The sequence below is a fragment of the Dermacentor silvarum genome, chromosome 3 (genome assembly GCF_013339745.2).
Source record: "Dermacentor silvarum isolate Dsil-2018 chromosome 3, BIME_Dsil_1.4, whole genome shotgun sequence".
In the NCBI taxonomy this organism is placed as follows: Eukaryota; Metazoa; Arthropoda; class Arachnida; order Ixodida; family Ixodidae; genus Dermacentor; species Dermacentor silvarum.
Genome location: NC_051156.1, coordinates 227,314,061 through 227,333,014, shown reverse-complemented (window position 1 = coordinate 227,333,014; position 18,954 = coordinate 227,314,061). Strand labels below are relative to the sequence as shown.

The 18,954-nt window shown below is 43.9% G+C and overlaps 2 protein-coding genes across 10 annotated transcripts in view; one reads left to right on the top strand and one right to left on the bottom strand.

Annotated features, from left to right (window-relative positions):
* The window catches only part of LOC119446827 (LIM domain kinase 1-like), a 72,023-nt gene extending 63,711 nt beyond the window's left edge, over window positions 1-8,312 (bottom strand). The window contains exons 1-3 of one of the 5 annotated variants that reach the window (XM_037711390.2): window positions 8,046-8,312; window positions 5,069-5,204; window positions 4,597-4,706 (exon numbers count right to left, since the gene is read on the bottom strand). In XM_037711390.2, coding sequence (XP_037567318.1) covers window positions 4,597-4,706; window positions 5,069-5,152 — 194 coding nt within the window. In that variant the 5' untranslated portion in view covers window positions 5,153-5,204; window positions 8,046-8,312. Of the gene's footprint in view, window positions 1-4,596; window positions 4,707-5,068; window positions 5,205-6,148; window positions 6,260-6,962; window positions 7,364-7,433; window positions 7,579-8,045 lie in introns of those variants that run through there. The other 4 variants (XM_049664446.1, XM_049664443.1, XM_049664444.1 and 1 more) reach the window with 4 other exon arrangements.
* Window positions 7,489-18,954, top strand: part of LOC119446828 (phosphorylase b kinase gamma catalytic chain, liver/testis isoform) — a 31,232-nt gene continuing 19,766 nt past the window's right edge. The window contains exons 1-5 of one of the 5 annotated variants that reach the window (XM_049664450.1): window positions 7,489-7,617; window positions 9,070-9,192; window positions 9,796-9,968; window positions 12,265-12,319; window positions 17,159-17,224. In XM_049664450.1, coding sequence (XP_049520407.1) covers window positions 9,089-9,192; window positions 9,796-9,968; window positions 12,265-12,319; window positions 17,159-17,224 — 398 coding nt within the window. In that variant the 5' untranslated portion in view covers window positions 7,489-7,617; window positions 9,070-9,088. The other 4 variants (XM_037711391.2, XM_049664449.1, XM_049664448.1 and 1 more) reach the window with 4 other exon arrangements.

The window sequence follows — 18,954 nt, the reverse complement described above, 5'->3', positions numbered from 1 at the left end:
GGAGTGGCTGCTGCGCTTCGGGCCTCGTTCTTCGTGTTTACGCCATTTTGCCTAGTCGCAGCGAGCTATGTCTCGCAAGCAGAAAGCACTCTCCTTTAAAGAGAAATTAGACATTCTTCGAAAGGTCGATGAGGATCCAAAGAGGAAGCGGGACGGAGTTGGCTAAGGAGCTAGGCCTCGCAACGTCAACACTGAGCACAATTGTTGCACAGCGAGACTATCATGAAAAACGTGCTTTCGTTCAACGTCAACGCGAAGCAAGCGAATTCGAACACGCTTATTTCGAACATACCGCGCACCGACAATGCTCTTAGCAGCGCGCCAAATCACGCGGCGGTGCCTCCGACCGGCATTGCTCCGACACCGCCATAGAGCAAAAGTTCAGGAGACCCCCCTCAATGCCGCGCGCGAAGGAACCGGGGAAAAAAAAAAAAAGAACCCACGGCAGAAATTTCCTTCTCTCTCAAATTGCAAGGTCGCTGTTTCTGCATCGCGCCGGAACAAGCGTGTACGTGCCGACTAGAGTGTTCTAGACAACCGTATTCTAGCACACACTAGTGCCGACGTCTCAGCCACGCGGATAAAATGGCAGTGAACCCTTCTCCTCTATTTTCTAGTCACATGCTGACCTTGCACGCTGCGGCAGCAGCGCAGAGGGAAGCAGCGGCGGAGGCACAGTCGGGCCAACGAAACTGCCACGCCCACAAACGCTCGCTTCCCGATAACGGCAGAAAACGAAACTTTAGGGGGCGGCTAAAATAAGCTGGCGCCAGCACGGCGGCGGGCGCGCACGGAGATGTGTGCACGGAGTCGAAGGTGAGAGAGCTACGAGGGAGTTGAGAGGGAGGGCGAGAGAAGCCACCGAAGCGGTGGAGTTGACGCGGCCAAATCCGCTTCCCTGACGCCCTCTTCTCTCACCTTCGACGGTCTCCGCGCGCACCCGTGTGCCAGCGCCGCCCACTCGCTCCCTGAAGCTTCGTTTTTTGTCGTTATCGGGAAGCGACCGTTAGCCGGCGTGGGCAATATCGTGGCCCGCGCTTGCTATGCGCTTGCGCGCCGCGATATTTCACGACTCGCACCGTTCGTGCATCGTGCTATGGTGCACGAATACTTCAATAATACGTCCTTTTAATTCAAACAAATTTTCGGACCCCTTCGAGTTCGAATTATCGAGATTCGACAGTAGTTTTAATTGTGGTTCGATGATACGAATTTCGGCTAATACGAATATTTTTCGTGACCCCGTGAGATTCGTATCATCGAGCTTTCACTGTACCAAACAGAGCATGCTGCTGTCCTCAGTGAGCCGCACGAGTTCAGCGAGCACACTCGTCATGGCCCCCCCATGGTGGCCGCGGTAGGGATGGTCGATGAATTTTTTTAATCGATTAACGATTAATCGTTCGTCGCTTTAGCGTATAATCGATTAATCGCTTTCGATGCGGGGTTTTTCGTCGATTAATCGATTAATCGACTTTTTTTCGGGCGCTTTAAAAAGGCTGAAACACAGTTATCTGCTCACCTATTTTACCTATTTAACGTTTGAAAGGTGGAACCAGGATAAGAAATAAAAGCGTATAAACTTTGATAAAGAATAATGTTTAATTTGTTTGAGGTCAACTATAATTGCCACTAGGGACTAGTGAAGCAATATGCAGGGTGTTCATATTGACACGAGTACTTGTTTATCTTTCCCCGGTGACCGCTTTTCACCGGCTAACAAATGTTAAACGTTATCGCTCGGCGCAGGACGCACCTGCATGTATCGGAAGTTTCTCGAACGTTATCGATGCTTCTTTCCATTGTATACTGTCACGGACGCTTATGTAATCTGATTGTATGAGCGACGCAAATTGTCTAGTACTTTCTGGAAGACACGCGGGAACCAGGGATGACCTCTGGAACCTTCGATGACTTTATGTATAAAAGCCGACGCGTTTCGCCGCTGATCAGATTTCGACGATCGGCGACTGTGTTCGCCGCTATCGTTGTGCTTCGAGTGTAGCTTGCTTTTGTGGGCACAGGTTCGCCCAATAAAACATCCGTTTCGTCATTCACAGTTTTGCGACTGTTTCCTTCACCGTCACTACTACGTGACAATATTTAACTTTTACGGAATTTTAAAAAATTGCCTGTTGCAGGTAGCATAATTCTTATCGTTGAGTTGGGTTATTCGAAAAGGCGGACATCAGTAGCACGAGAAATCGAAATACATATTTAACCAATTAACAAAAATTGACTAATGAACTTCTTAGTTAATTACTTTACGACACGTATTGCAATTTACTAATTTTAGCGGGTGAGTTTGCAAGACGCACCTACTTGAAATGAATTTCCAGGATGACACCAGTTTCGAAATATTATTTCTCAAAGGGTGGGACGAAATACATGGGCGTTCCAGTTACTTTTGTACTTCAATGCATTTTGGTAAAAAAGTAAGTGGACCAACAGTGCATTTTTACGGTGAGTATACGATGGTGCATATCACCAAGCTGGTGTCATTGTGTAAATTCATTCCAAGTGGATACGCCTGACAAGCTCACCGGCTACAATTCGTAAATTGCTATATGTGTCGTAAAGTAAAAACTAAAGTTAATTAGTGATTTTTGTTAATTAGTTGAATATGTGTTTCGATTTCTCGTGCTACTGTCCACTTCATCGAATAACCCAGCTCAATGATAAAAATAACGCTACCTGCCACAGGCGATTTCTAAAAATTCCGTAAAACTTAAAAATGAACACCCTGAATGTTAAAAATGGCACTTACTGAGGAGGGTGGGCATGGAGGAAGGAGAAATTAGGAGATATCATCGCAGCACGACTGACATGAAGTAACGGCGCAACACGTGATCGCCACATCAGAGCGCGTGGTAGGTTTAATGCTGCCGGGTGCAGGGCAGTAGCGCAGCTGAACGGGAGCGCACCCATTTGAAACTACTGCGAACCAAACATTATCGGCCAATACGTTGTCTCTCAGGGTCACGTGCTGACTATATACTGCGAGGTAAAAAGCGAAATAAATGGCTTGACGGTGAGTTCGCTTGCCAAGACTTGCAGCCTCACGTAATTCTCTCTCCTAGTCCATTTCTTCCTCCACTGGGGCGGCGTCACTCCGGCCCCCAGGCACCTTGTGTGACACGTGCGTAAAGCGGGGAAGCACTTGGCCAGCTCGGCAGGACTCGGGAAAACAGTCAACAGTCGCTCTCAGTATTCGCAACCGCGCTGCCGTTGCTCGTACTCCGCATTCTATACTACGATTTCAAAATTTTCACGCCACTTTAGTCACCGTCTGGAAAACGATTAATTGAACTGCTTTAATCGATTAAATTAAAGGTAGACATCGATGACAATTAATCGTTTTGCGGCGTACTTTTAGTCGATTAATCGTTCATCGATATTACCATCCCTAGGCCGCGGTATCTACGCTACACTGCAAACACAGCTGCACGCAATTGTAGTGGCTAACTATGAGCACGACAGGGCTGAAGTGTGCGCTTGCGTGCTCCGTCTGGCCGTGCTACGTTATGTGGACTAGCTTTGTCCTGCACCAGCTTAATGAACAGATAGTAACCACATCCAAATAGCGCATTTTGAAGCACCATCATCAGCTTGATATGAAATGAAGTCTGCTAAAGCGTATAGCCAGGAGCGACCAGGAGTGAGCGTGCTGGTAAGTGTATACTTGGTCCAACCATAAGTTTCGCGTGGTTCGAGGCTACTTGAGTATTCAAAATACAAATTAGCAAGACCCGGCAGCTAGACACTGATAAGCAGTGTGGCGAAAGTTTCATTCTTATGCGGGCAAGAGCGGCTCAGCATTAGTTGGCAATAGCATGATAGTCATACTTCCGGAAGGACGTGATTCCTATTGAAATTCGAAAGCAGATCTTCACTTACTTCAGCTTGTTTATCAAACTGCGTCAACAAATATACACAGTAACAGTAGGAATAAGTGCACTGATCCCGACACCCTTCTTGACTGATGTCAGTTATTGGCCAATAGAAGCCGCGTATGGGAATCTGCTATATGACGAAATATAGCAGCTCAAAAAGAGTAAGCAGAAGGCATTTGCTGAAAAGAGCGCATTCGAGAAAAAGGTGCCCTAGCGCTCCGTGTGCGAGCGCCATGCGCCATGCATGACTGCAAAATTTGGCTGCGATGTTCACAGCAGCGTATGCCATTTGCAGACTATTTGTTCACCAAACCCGAGGGGTGGTTTAGGAACCCTCTAACACGGCCAGTTTAGACACTTTTTCCTGCACTGAAACAGGCCAACTACGAGAAAACAGCTTGAAATTCAATGAAGTCATGCTGATGTACCGGTGTGGAAGTGTCAGCACGAAATTCAAGAAAGGCAAGTCAAGTCTGGCCCTCATTTTCTACACCAAATGAGTGAGAATAGTTGTCAAGGAATCCCACTAAATTGATCGGTTGTTGCTCTTTAGTGCCCCATAAAACACACAAGAACTGTTTCTCATGGAAACTGACACACACCCACATAAAAATGATATTAACTACAAAATTTATGATACTACTTGTTCAAACATGCAACTATGGAACATCTGCCATAATAAAACAAAATTTCTGCCACTTACCAATAAAGCTTGGAACGCTCTACTAAAGCATATGCATCTCCATCCCCAATAAATGCATTACAGCTTGCACAGCAGAAGCACTCGGGATGAAATTTGTGGTCTCCTGCAACCTAGAAAATGTGCATACAAATTAAGGAACCATGGAAGCATATACCTTTATTCAAAGTACACTTGATATTTACTTCAGCTAACTAAGTCATGTTAAAATATTAAGTCAATTCTTTGGCAAATAAAGGCACATAAGCCAATTGTTTCAGAAATATTTGCAACAACCTTAATAAAGCAGTACTAAAACATCATAGTATGCAACATAACATTTACAAATGCAGCTTCATTTGTTACTGTACAAATATACTTTGGCTTAAAATAAACCACATACAAGACACGAAAGAACAGCTTAAAAGTACTACAACAGAAATAAAGCAGGTGCCCCTTCAGAAATATCTTCTCTAAAGCTGCTTATCAAGCTTACCATGACTGGGCCAGTAATAATCTCTGAGCAATTTTGGCACACCTCGCCGTAGTTAGACAGGTAGTCACTCTTGCAGAACAGCATCCCATCCTTCTCAAAGTACCAGCTGTTCAAGGAAACATCACACACGGAGCACCTGAAATGCATGCCGCAGTTAAGAAAACCACCACTCTCTTCCAAGATATTTCAGTGACTCAAGTGGTCATTCGACATAAACAAAACATGCAAGTATAATATGTGCGAATGTGCAACATGATCGTGAAAAGAGGAGAATGTCCCTCATGCAAATACATTAACAGAAACAAGTTTGAAGCACATAAGAGTATGCCTAGTTAGCAGCTTTCAAATTTTTTTGTTTTAGTAATCAATTATCCATCGACGTTAGAAATAATAAGGCAGGTACAGCCCACCCTTTCAGCAAGCCTAACATGGCAGATGTTAAGAGGCTGGAGAACAGATGCAAACGAAACTGAATAAGATAAAATCAGATGCATTTTGAAGTAAACACCACAAGGGAAGCTTGCCAGCTGCATTTTAAATGACTCATCAACAACTGCAGGTCTGTACCATGGCCTTTCAGAGCCTGTTGCACTGAAAGTATGCACTCTACTGGGATTCACATTACATCTTATAAATGGCTGAGTTGTGGAATACTTCCAGACACACAACAGAACATCTTCCATGTACCAGACAAGTGCCAATTGCACTTGTACTCTTTCCTACAAGCGAACGTAAGTTTTCTTATGTTAATACCACAAAATTGCATACTTTAAAATATTCCGCTTTAACTTTCTGTTTACAACAGAAAGAACAATGTAGAAATTTTTGTGGCAGCAAGTAGCCAGAGCAGGCCAGTGACATTCTGCATCACACTAGCATTTTATTTTAAACATAATGCCAACCCCTAATCTTGTGCATTCATTGTTTATAGCGTCTTTGTGGCACAAACATCTCCACCAGTATGGTCTATCATAGGCGCACAAATGTCAACGCTGCATATCAGCTTCGTCGTGGCCGACTTATGGGTCTCAAGGTAAAGCGTGCAATTCTGCATGAAATTGAATGCTGCGATATGCTCACAATTGTCAATAGGGCCCACCCGCTGGGGCGACTCAGTCAGCTAAGGTGTTGCGCTGCTGAGCACGAGGTCGCGGGATCGAATCCCGGCTGGAGGCGAAATGCAAAACGCCCGTGTGCTTGCGTTGTAGTGCACGTTAAAGAACCCCAGGTGATCAAAATTATTCCGGAGCCCTCCACTACAGCGTGCCTCATAATCAGAACTGGTTTTGGCACGTAAAACCCGAGAAAGAAGAAGTCAATAGGGCCAGTCATTAGACCCCCCCCAAAAAAAAAAACATTTCGAGAGTGCTGTGTTCCCTACAAACACACAAACCATTATTCATCAATGCTGTGAAATTTGGTTTGTACGACGAAGTGGTAACAAAACACCTGTGTGGTATAATAATATACTTTTGAACTCCTGATAACAGTATGATGCCTGTGACAAAAAAAATTTTTTTTTTAAATTCTGGAAAAAAATGCTCGTTTTGCAGTGGGAGGAAGATTGTAAACCCTGGGATATTTTGACCTATCTCCTTTGGAAGAAAACTGAGCAAGCAAGCAAGAATAAATGTGAACTTGCAAATAATCATGAAGTGTCCCTGCCTTCCCCCAATGTCCATCCAAAAAGATGAAGAAGCTCAGTATACACATACTCTAGCAATGCCAACAGAAAAAGCAGAAATGTGGATATGGCTAGCAAATTTTTCCTACAGTGTGAAACATGGCAAGGTTCATATGCAGTATGACAGAGCAAGACTAGCAAAATATGCCAAATGCCTTCTCAGCACAGCTTCATATGCACAGGAGAAAAAAAAAAAGAAAACATACGAACATGCTGTCAACGAAACTGCTGTTCAATGCCATCACATGAGAAAGTGCACATGGCCTAACAAAAAGCGAAACCAATCCCGTTCAGTCGTGGCTGAAAGCACCTGCTCACGGCTGACTTCTAGTTCAACTTCTAGTTGAGCTTTTCACGACGCCTACTTGTGACAGGAAATTTGACATCACAAAATTGAGATAACAGTCTGCATTGCACAATAGTTGAAAACACCGAGAAACGACAAAGTTAACGGGGAGCGGAACTGGGCGCAAAGGGCTTCAGAGAAAGAGCGCGGAACATCCCATTCGGCGGTGCCGTCAGATGCGCACTACGCAAAGAATGTACAGAGGGCGACGTGGACAACTGAGATTAAATTCCTAGGGAAGTGTGACGCGCGCGCACACGCACAGGAAGATACCCGAAGCTGCTGTTCGACGACTGCACACTTTGATCCCAATCGATATACATACGATGACTCACGAGAAACCCACAGCGTCTTTGGCAGCAGCGCGTGCACAGCGCCACAATAAAGTGTCTGGCTCGTACGAGTTGAGCAAAGGACACGCTAGCCACCGCGGTATATGCATCTGGGCCAACGCTTGCGGAGGTCGGCAGCACCAATGCACTGGGCCGCGGAACCAAGCGCAACATGTGACAACCCACGGTACCTACGGTGAAGTGCTTCTCTTTTTCCATTTCCGGGACCAGCCGGGACGCAGGTCAGCGTTAATGGTACTGTGTGCAATGGCAACAGACGTTCAATGAAGGTTACGAGTATAGTCTGAGGTTTGAAGTGAACGACGGCACAAACAAAGCTCAAAATTCGATTATTTTTAGCACGAGAACGTCCAAAGTCACCAAACACACTGAGATTACTTTAACGTTAAACATCTACGCAATCAAGAGCGAAGCACGAGTTCTTGTTGACATGAAGGAGCGTGGTCAAAATTGCAAAACAATGAAATAAATAAAGATAGATGCTGTCTGAAACTTTGGCGAAAGAAAAAGCCGCTATATTACACCCTTAATAAAAGAGCCTCACGTTTTTTTAGTTAATTTTGTGAAGGCAGAGAAGAGGAATTGACCACTCACCTGAAACAATCGGTATGCCACACCGTGTGAAGTGCCTGCAAATACTCGTCGTCCTCAATCACATTCAGACAGCTTTCACAAGTCAACGGCAGCTCTTCTGTCAAGTTGAAATTTCATCGTTATTCAATGTTAGTGAAGCGGGTTAGCCGTTGTTAGTTAGAGCTGCCGGTTATTTCAGAAGCCAATTTGGATATTAACCTGACATCTCCTCCATGACGGACATGACACACATATTTCGATTACTCTGTGGTCTCAGCATGGGTCTCAGCGGTCTCAGTGCTCTGAGGCAAGCGCATGCGCCGAAGGCCCCAGTGCGCGCCCGCTGCGCCATCTGCTTACCAACATCAGCAAACGAGGTTTGTTTTCTTTTGAGTGTGCAACGGAGGGTGCTTTCAGATTTGCGGTGGTGTTCAGTGAAAGTCGAGCGACTGGGCTACCACCGCTTCTCGTAGAATGAAGCCTCGAAAATAGCGTGGGCGGAATTAAGCTTCGATTGTTTGTGGTGAGCGAAGGAATGGAATGTTGAAGCTCACCTGTGACAAAGCAGTGGAGAAGATGGCTATTGTCCTGTGGTAGCAGTCGGAGTCTTATGCCCAACCTCGCTACTAAAAATTAGAAGCCTGTTAAACATCTTGGCGTGATAGTCTTTTCACGGTCATAGTTGGAGGTCGGTTCTCTCGAGGTGTGGCATGGGCTAGGAAACTGCGTTCTACTAGCTGTCATTAAAGCGCTGCTTCTGTAACCTGAAATCCGGAACAGTATGATCGCTTAGAAAAAAAAATTGATAATAATCAGTGCACTATTGTTTTTACTAGAAGTGACTATTTTACTTAATAAGCAGAGCTTGTGTAGTTTGTATGAAAAGCTTGTATGTCCTTGTGTTGTCTTTCCGCGTTCCATCGTTTAGCGCTCCTCCAAGTACGTTTGAAAATGTACCACCAAGCTCAATTTTCAACCCTTCTGCAATGAAAAGCACGCCCGGTGTCATATCTTCGTTTGTAAGATTGTTGCACGTTGGTTTCAGGTAGGTCAAAGCCGATGTGATGGTTGCTCCGAAGTTGCAAGATCGTCAAGAGGATGATCTTCCTGACAAGGATGTCGCTAAAGAATTCTACGCGAAGTATGAGCCAAAAGAGATCCTGGGAAGGTAAACTTTTTTTTTTAATTTTTTCTCTCTCTCTCTCTTGGCTGGGGGGAGAAGTTGCGGGCGACGTCTGGACAACTTTAGCGTACGCCATTCAAGCAAACACAACGGGACACGTTGCGTGCGAATCTCGGTGTAGCATGGTGTGGTTGAAGTTCATTAATGCGGACCGCAAAAATGTTGCTTCCTATTGTGCCAGCTGTAGCAGCGGCACAATAGAGTACTTTTCCCCTGATGTATTGCATAAGCACTGTTTCCACGTGTATGGTGCAAATGAGGCTGATAAATGAAAAGAAATAGGGTGTTATTTCTATATCTAACTTTCTCGGTCGTTTTCTTTTTTTTTTTTCTCGCCACAAATAGGATCCTGTTTCTATGTCTAACTTTCTTTCTTTCTTTTTCTTTTTTCCGCCACCTTCTTGGCTCCCTTTTTATAGTAAAAAAATGTACTGTGGGTTTGCTCTTGAAGTTACGTGAAAAATTTTGTGGCTACTGTAGTTACTATTGCAGCCTGCACAATGCACAAATTTAGTCACAGCACTGGGTCTGTCACTTTTAGACATTTTACATATTATGCTGTGCCATTAACCTGATATCTTGTTGCAGGGGGATAAGTAGTACAGTAAGACGATGCATCGACAAGGAGACTGGTGAGGAGTTTGCTGCAAAGATAATCGATATCAGCTCAGATACTGATGGGTCAGGGCCAACAAGTCTCTACCAGGCAACGAAAAGAGAAATCGAAGTGCTGAAGAGAGTGGCTGGTCACCCCTATATCAGTAGGTGCTATCATGCTGTCAACTTATCTGGCAAATTAAAGTGTGTGCACAAATAATTCATGCCTTGCGCTTTGTTGTCTCAAAAACATGCAGTTTCCTACTTCATAAAGCTTATGTTAACAAAAGTTAGACCCCTCTCTACATTAGCAGTCATCAAGGAGGAAATAGTTCGCAGGCTAGGTTAACGCAATTTTGTCTTATTTCTTTTCTTCGTGCTTTATGACTGGCCCAAGTAGTTCTCTACATATTTTATCATCACAATTGATCTGTTAGTGGCTGTGGATATAACTGCATAACTTTTAAATATTCAATTTCTAGAAACCACTGTGACTCAGTGGCTACGGCATTCTGCTGCTGAGTATGGGGTCATGGATTTGATTTCTAGCTATGATGGCCGTATTTCGGGTGCATGTTAAAGGGAGAAACACTATGTCAGCTTAGGCTGATAAAGTGTTCTTTCAAAACTTCTAGGTGCGTGCATTTTGTCGTGATCATAAAAAATCAAAGTTTTCAATCAGACTTTCCAAGCTGTTGTAACGCAGCAAAATTTCTCGGAACCTGCTAAGCTGATTCTGTGACTTACGTAAAATTCGGTGCAATCCATCTTTGCCAATAACTGGGCCCAGGCAGGTGCTGTCAAAATCCATGACGTCATGGCAAGCTAGAACGGGAACTTCTAGGAAGCGGCAGTTTCGTTTGTGCGTCTTTTCTGGCCAGCCAAGCCACTTCTCACGATAGTAGTGTTTTTTTTATTTTTTTTGTTATCAATTTTACAAAGCTTAATTAACAAATATAATTCAAATCGTTTTTCTATTTAGTGTCCCACTAAGAGAGGATGTGCCTCAGATATCTATTTTTTTTAACAGTGAAGCTAATTGGATGGAACCACACACAATATAGAGTCCTATTTTCGAATATGATTTTAGTTTCTCAACATCTTTGAAGCGCTTCTTGCAAGTGGAAAATGTAGGGTCTCTTGTGCAAGGTTTGGGAGAGTGTTATAAAATAGCCTCAATTGGGGCTCCTTATAAACAAATAATTGCAAATAAGCTCAGAAATTTTTTTCTTGAACGTTTTTATTCAAGATCAATATTTTTATTCTCCACTATAGTTATCGAGAACCTTGATTGGTTTCCTAAAGTGCACATGACTGCAATTGCTGCAAATAACAGTAAAGCGTAGATACTTGCATTTTACACATTTCTGTGCGTATGAATGCAAAATATGGCCAAGATTGAATTAAATTAGGTACAAGAATTTTTGTGCATAAGTACTGAAAACAGCGTAAGATTGAAAAAAATAATAAAAGAGAGATTATAAACATGTTTATTACTATTGCAAATGATCAATTTGCATGAAGTTTGGCCAAATGCAGACCAGTCTTTCCAGAAGTATAAAACTTGAAAATTCTTCTACTGTATAGTTGGTGCCCTCAGAAGCCTTGCGAGCTTCCTCCTCTAGCCAGGCTTTCCTTGCTACACTGCAGTGACGAGATTTAGCTTCAGCTGGCTGTGTTCCAGAGATTCTTTCGATTTTGCTCTGATTTTCTCTGGTTGCTCAGAATGGTCAACTCCCGGATTGGAATGCACCCAACTCCTGTATAGAACCTTTTCAGAGCCTTTGTTGAACCACAGTATGGCAATAAAAGTGACCATCTCCACAACACTGCGTTTAGCAAATCTTCTTTGGGGCACAACAACTTACTGTTAGGAGACTCGGGCACATTTGTGTGTTTGCCTTGAATACAATGAGACAACAGCTTTTCACTTGTCAGCCTCTCATATGTAGGAAGTATAGCATTCGTATGAGCACTGGTGAAGAGTGAAGAATGAGCTGGTGCTGATTCAGCCAGGGCTAGTGCTCAATTGTTACACCAAGAAAGCTTGCCATCTGGGCAAAACTTGTGGTTGTGAGCCTCATCATTAAAGCATGAATAGAAGAATGAAGCCCCTACATCTACCATGCCTCAATTAGAATAATTTTTTGCCGTCTTCTGGCTGGAGAAACACTTTTTTTTTTTTTTTCACACACAAGAGAATGTGCAAGTGTAATTTTGCAATCAAAATAAAAAAAAAAGAAATATTCACTACGGTGTTCCTCATAACCCACTGTGCAGTTTGGAGACATTAAACCCACAATGTAATTTTTTAGACTACAAACCTTAAGGACTTCCCCTTCAAGTATGCATGCCAAATTGTGGGTTTCATTGTACCATAATTTCACAATATGTTGTGTGTAAGCACCTATTACAATTATTATTTTAAAAGCCTGCATTTAACTTCCTCTTTATTTGCAGTTGAGCTGCACGATGTGTTTGAATCGACAACATTTATTTTCCTAGTGCTGGAGCTGTGAGTACAATATTTTGTTCTGTGAATCAGATGTTCTTGACACTAAGCTTTATTGTTTAAACTTTTCGTAAAGGAAACTAGAAGAACCATGCAGAAGATGTGACACACACACAGACACTTGGTTATGTTTCATACCTTCTGCACCCATTGTTTGTTTTTTTCTTGCACACTCAAGAAATCTTGAACGGAATGCCAACTAGTCCAATCTAACAGCATTGCATTGTCCAGATCTTAGCAAGTGTCACAGCATCATGGACCATCGCAACAGAAATGCAAACAGAGGACCATGTGTCTTTCAGTTCATAGTGCGCTGTCTAACAGCACCCATGAAAATCTGCTACACACATGCAGTTACACTACGGATTTGATGAGATGAAATGTCAAGCAACGGTCAAGAAGATGAGAGCAGGATGCGAAGCCACGAACACTTTAGCCCAACTACAAATGTGCAGAAGTTCCTCATGGGCTCTGGTAGATGGTGCAACATGTACTGCGGACCATGCTATTCACATTTCATTCCATTGTGATAGTTTAACGCAGATCCTTTCATTTATTATAATTTTGATAGCTGACTGCATCAGATACCAAGACAGGAAAGATACAAACTGGCCTGAGCAATGAAGAACCAAATAAAGAAATGCAAAAGTATGAAATTGTTTAATCCTACAGATTAAGTTGAATTGACTGCACTGAGAAAATTGATCGACAAGCAGAAAATAAGTGACATATTTAGTTATTAAAAATTAAGGAATTACTAAACAATGGTGGAAACATGAAATGAGTAATAAGGAACATGTCACGGTGCCATGAACAAGAATTGAACTGCCCTGTAATTGGAGGCACACTTCCTACTCGATAACACCCTGACACATTTGAAAACATGTGCAGCTGTTGGCACACTCTGCAGAGAGTACGAAGCAAATCTTGGATGCTGTATTGTTTGCAATTTGTTTTATTCTTCCACGAGATACGAAGTCGTCTAAGGAGATCTCTATTTATAACACAGAAACAAGACAGCCCTATAAAAAAACAGCTTGAGAATAGGACACAGAGAAGATAAGTGCACGTACACACTAATTTGTTTCACTGTGTTCCTTTGCTTTGTGGTTTTTGTTCTTGTAAGCCATCTGTCATATATTATGCGCAAAGTCTTGCAAGATAGTCTTTTAAGACGAGCAATGAGCAGCAACTGCTAATGAATTTTGGTGTGCGCAGATATGTAATGTTGCACTTTTTAATTTTGCTGTACCTGGTTTTTCAAACGCGATCATCAAGTATAAGCTATTTGTAGGCAGTTTTTATAATTATCTGCCATATTTCCCGCCTCCCTCTCACCTTGACTCCTTAATTGCTGATGAAACGTTCACTTGTCACGACGAAGTTTGCACTGCCTTGTAACTCTTGACACATAAATATTACATGTCTATTGTTATTTTTTTTCAATAAGAGCAGCGAAAGCACTACCGGCAGTCCTGGTGAAATTTTTTTAGAAAAAATAAAACATAAATGCAGCTTTTAAAAAATTGCACTTCTCATTAATTTTCTTGAAGATTTCTCATGGCAGTTAAGGGGTTAATATGCGAGGCTTATAGATTCAGTTACTGTTTCAATATGGCGGCAGCAGTGCCAAATTTGCAACGATCCAGATTTTAGATGGCAGTGCAAATTGTAGCAGGTTGTAACCTTGGCAGGTAGGGCAGTGCTGTATATTTGTGCGTATAACCTGCACCGAGAATTCAAAAAGTTTGACAATAAAGGTGGAGTGAGGGTTATTTGCGAATTTCATCTTCAGGTGTGACTTCAAAATATTGCCTTATGGCGTGGCTTTATGGAACCGTGTTTCGCGCTGCCGAAAATTTGCACCATAAGGTGAAATTTGCATATAAATCGCATCGATTATTCTGGAAGATTCTGATTGTTCATTATATCAGGCAATCCCCATCGAGTCTGAATAATCCATCGGCTACTGTATATCGCTTCAGTGTGCATACTTAAGTTCTTTTTCTTGGGTTGCCCCTCTGCACCCTTACCTTATAATCGTAACAGCTTAATAATCGAGTAAAAAGGGTAAATTACCCTTGGCATGTACACATGTGAGCGAAAACAATAAGTTTGTGACATCGCTCAGTGCTTCATATGACAGGAGCAGAGTGTCTAACCAAAACTTTTCTCATTTCTGTTTTCATCCCGATTCAGCAAAACCAGTGCAGTTCTGGTTCAACTCCACAGCAAAAAAATAATGTTTCAAACCAGTTTGAAGCAGTTCATGTTCACTTCCATAACCAAACAATAATTGGAGGAAAACAGTATGAACTAATTTTGTACAAGGACTCAACGGTGCCCTTGAGATGTATGGAAAGACTCTAACTGGCCAGTGTGCTCTTCTGAATGCCGCCAGCAGATGCAAACAAAGCTATGCAGATCGATTGCAAATGTTAAAATCTGTGTGAACCGAAGCAGTTCAATAAATGCTATGCAACTAAGTGCAATGCATACAATTCTGTCTAATGTTGACTTATCAACGTCACGAGGAGTCAGGCAATGTATGATGTTTGTCGAGGGAACAGTGATGGTGAGAGGCATATGGCTCAGAGAAGTACGACACATACGTACGTAAACACATAAGGAAAAATTTTGTACCCCTTGTGTCACGCTGAAACATATCCATTGGGCCAAGAAGGGATAGTCTAAATACAGTTAAACCTGCTTATAACGAACCTCCATATAACGAATTTCTGGATATAACGAAGTTTTTCGATTCCCCGCCGTTACTCCATAGAAGCACATGTATTTGAGACCTCTACGTAACGAAGTGGCAGTGGGAGACCCCCTCGATATAACGAATTTCCCCCTCCGACCACCTAGAGATTTCGCCCCAAATTTTGTCATTTTTGCACAAGCAGCAACCAGAAGCACCTTCTCCGCCGCGATGGAATGCGAAGAGAGCGCACGTGTGCAAGGCGGCCCTGCATCCCTCGACACGGCGATCTTGCCGCCGCGGGCGTGACCTTTCCCCCTCCCTTCATTCAAATCTGATCCTGCCGCTTGCTGCAGCTGGCCTAGCCCTCCAAACCGGCACTCTCTCCTTTTCCAGCTGATGTTGCCGACGCGCTGGTACACGCTGTGGCACATCAGACTCGATGAGCGCGGACACGTGCTGTGAAACGCTGGCGGCGTGTGGAAGCGCCGCTGGAGAAGTGAGCGAAGTGATCTTCGTGCTGTTGTCTATCGCTTCAACGCAAATTGAGCGCCGAGAACACACGGCACGCAGAAAGCTACGAGCCGCCGACGCACCTACACTGCTAGACTCTGCCCCAACGCAGATCGCTTTCAAGATACGGCCTGCGCGACCGCGTGCCGCCCCGCTATCCCTCCCCCCTAGCTCCCTCGCCGGTGCCTCGAGCGCAACGGAAGAAGGCGCGCTTCCTCCCTGCTTTTCTTGCGCGCACGAGATTTAGACGCGGTCGTCGGCTCCCCTCGGAACGTTTTCACTCGCACATACAGCATACGGCGTGCGGCGACTGCGTTATCGCCCTTGGACTTTAGGGTACGGCCACGCTAGCGGCAAAAACACGCAGCAAAAACACGCAGCAAAAACGCGCGTCAGAAACGCGCGGCAATGCGTCATGCCGCGCGCGGCCATAGCGGCAGGAATCGGGGGTCTTGCGGCCTGCCGCGCGAAATGGGCTCTGCGGCAAATGCCGCGTGCCGCGAGATGAAGAACCAATCAAGGAGCAACGAGGGTGACGTCACGGAGCCATCACAACCGGAACGCTGCCGGTCCGCGCCGGGTTTTCAATCGACGATCGTCGTCTCTCGCATGAAACAACGAGCGCTCGCGGTGTTGCTCGCCCGTTCGGAGAGCGCGGGAGATCTATCGCGCTGCCGCGCGGCGAGACGCGCGTGCCACGGTGGCCTCGCGGCAAGGCGTTGACGCGCGGCAACTTGCCGCTCGCTGCATGACGCGCGTTTTTTGCCGCTAGCGTGGCCGTGCCCTTATATACGGAATATCTATGAGCCAAAACCAATTTTAGGGCCACAACGCGTCATGGACACCATCTTTATATAGCAAATACGGATCTCAAGGGCCATACTTTTGCAGGCAGAAAACCAAAATACGTCATACTTGTCGCCCCCGGCACTTTGGGCGGCCAATGCCATCGTCAAGCCACCAAGCCAAGCGACATGAAAAGTCAAAATGGCCGCTCGGGCCGGCGCGGAGTGGCAGTTCGCAACGTATGATTCGGGAACGGTCCCACAGTTGCGACGCAACAGCGGGGTTACCAATGCATTGAGTTCTATGGGAGCTGTGCCGGGACCGGTCGAAAACGACGTAACAGCCGGGAAAACGCAGCCCCCGGGAACGTAACAGCGAGGTTCTACTGTAACACTATACGACGCTACGACGCCATCGTGACGCTCGCTCTTCGTTTCTGATGCCTCGCGCTTGTGCGAAACGACACGCGTCCACGCATCTGGTACCTGGTGCGACATTCCGAGGATGAGTGCTTCGACGAAAACGGAAAACGGGTGCGCGTTACAATTGAGGGCGCGTTAGAATCGAGTAAATACGGTAAATGTTTATTTTTCGAATTTTCGTGCCGAACCTGCATATAACGAAATCCTCTTTATAACGAAGTTTTTCGGGAATTTGTCAATTTCGTTATATCCAGGTTTAACTGTATAGGGAATTTAAGAAAAATCAAACAACCCATTGAACATCATTCAGAGGTCTGTGCGTTTTAGAGGTACATATGAGCCGACATTATACTTATGTCTGTAATTGTGCTCCTGACGGTGCAAGTTCGCATGTCTCAACTTGTTGTTTACCTGTTCTAGGTGTCGGCATGGGGAACTCTTCGACTACCTCACAAGTGTTGTTGCCCTTTCGGAAAAAAAAACAAAGTAAATAAATTTTGGATACTACTTCTACGATTACATACAGCAGTTGAAAGTTGACCTGTAATAATGTTTCTTTTTCACAATGCAGAAGGAATTGTTATATGTCAAACAGAGGTTAATGGACTTATAGTGCGGTTTTTTTGTAATGCAGGTAAACAACACAACTAACACTGATACAAACTGTTTAGTTTTGTGGAGAGTAGAGCCAATAAATCTAAAGTTTGATTGGTCAGGCTTTATTTTAGTGCCCTATTGCAATAACAAATGCAAAAACGTAAGGCCATATGTGGCGTCGGTTACTAGCGAAGCAAAGTTCGTGTAGATGCAGCTAAGATTACATATGCTAGCGGTAAGAATGTTGGGGAAGTATATACCGTATTTGCGAAACGAAACCAGAGTCAACGCATACCATGTTGAAATGATATTATGGAACATACAGACACACACACAGCTGAATCTTAGCAGCTGGTCGATATCGGAGTCCGACGACATCCCCTTTTCGCTGTCTACCGACCACAGATAGTCACCTTCAGTTCCATTTAATGCATTAGAAATGCCACACTTCTTGAAGGCTCCTGCAACCATCGTCTGCGGGAGGGCATTCCACACACCATGAACCCACCTTGTGATGTCTCGGAGCGTCGCTTTCTTCAGACGACCCTTTCGATGGCAGTGTGGCTATCTTGCATAGTTTTTTCTTTTTTAAAATAAAAATAGTGTCGTTATTGATTTTGAGTAGAATTAGTTACTATTTAACGCGCATGCAAATTTCAATGCACCTTTTATTCAAAAAAGCACATTAGAATCGTGCAAATACATTATGCAGAGGTAATTCATAAATGTACTCCTTTATATGTTTGTGAGGTCCAATGTACAAGCATATTTCTTTTGTGTGTGTGTGCAAACTGCAAAGAGAGTCTTATCATCTCCAAACAATGTACCCTGTGATATTGAATGAGTTTGCTTCGCACTTCGTGTTCTAAACGGGAAATCCGCAGGAAAGGTAAGTACGCATCTGTTTACATGGAACACAAGTTTTGCAAACGTGTATATAGTATTATATCAGCGTTGTTTGCACCTGTGCTTCATGTGCCAACTGCGAATTTGTTTGTGTGTTCATGTTTGTGTGTACTACTTTTATAGTGATTGGACATGGAGGGGGGGGGGGGATTTACACCGAATGTGAGTTACATCGAAGTTTGACTGTAGCTCTAGCTTTAATGGTGTGTGCTTTTTGTTGATGAAAGCAGTCACTTTGTAAACACAACTCATTTTCCATTATGTGTTTTTGTCATTCTGTGCACAGTTACGCACTGCGGCACAGACTGTGTATTCACTCATTACATATGCAGCATTGGCATTTACTTCGAGGTTGTGTGCTTCCTGAGTGCCTGAATGCTGTCTGAATGCATAGGGAAAGAGTGATGGAGGAATGTGGCTACAGTAGTTCTTATTGTACCTTGAAGCACCTCCATGTGGCCCATTTCAGAACTCTATTTTTAAGCCTTCACTACTCAACCTTTTGATTCTTTGACAGCTACTGGATGCAGCCTTCTGTGGTCACATAGTAGCAGAGCTGTGATTGGCATGCCAGTTGGAACACTGATTTCTTGATATCACACAATTTATATTAGTAATACATTCCTCCTTTCTGATGATGGAACTGTAAAGTTTAGGCACTTTGATATTTCAATACACCTTGGAGAAGTCTTTATTTCTGCTTATGTTGCAGA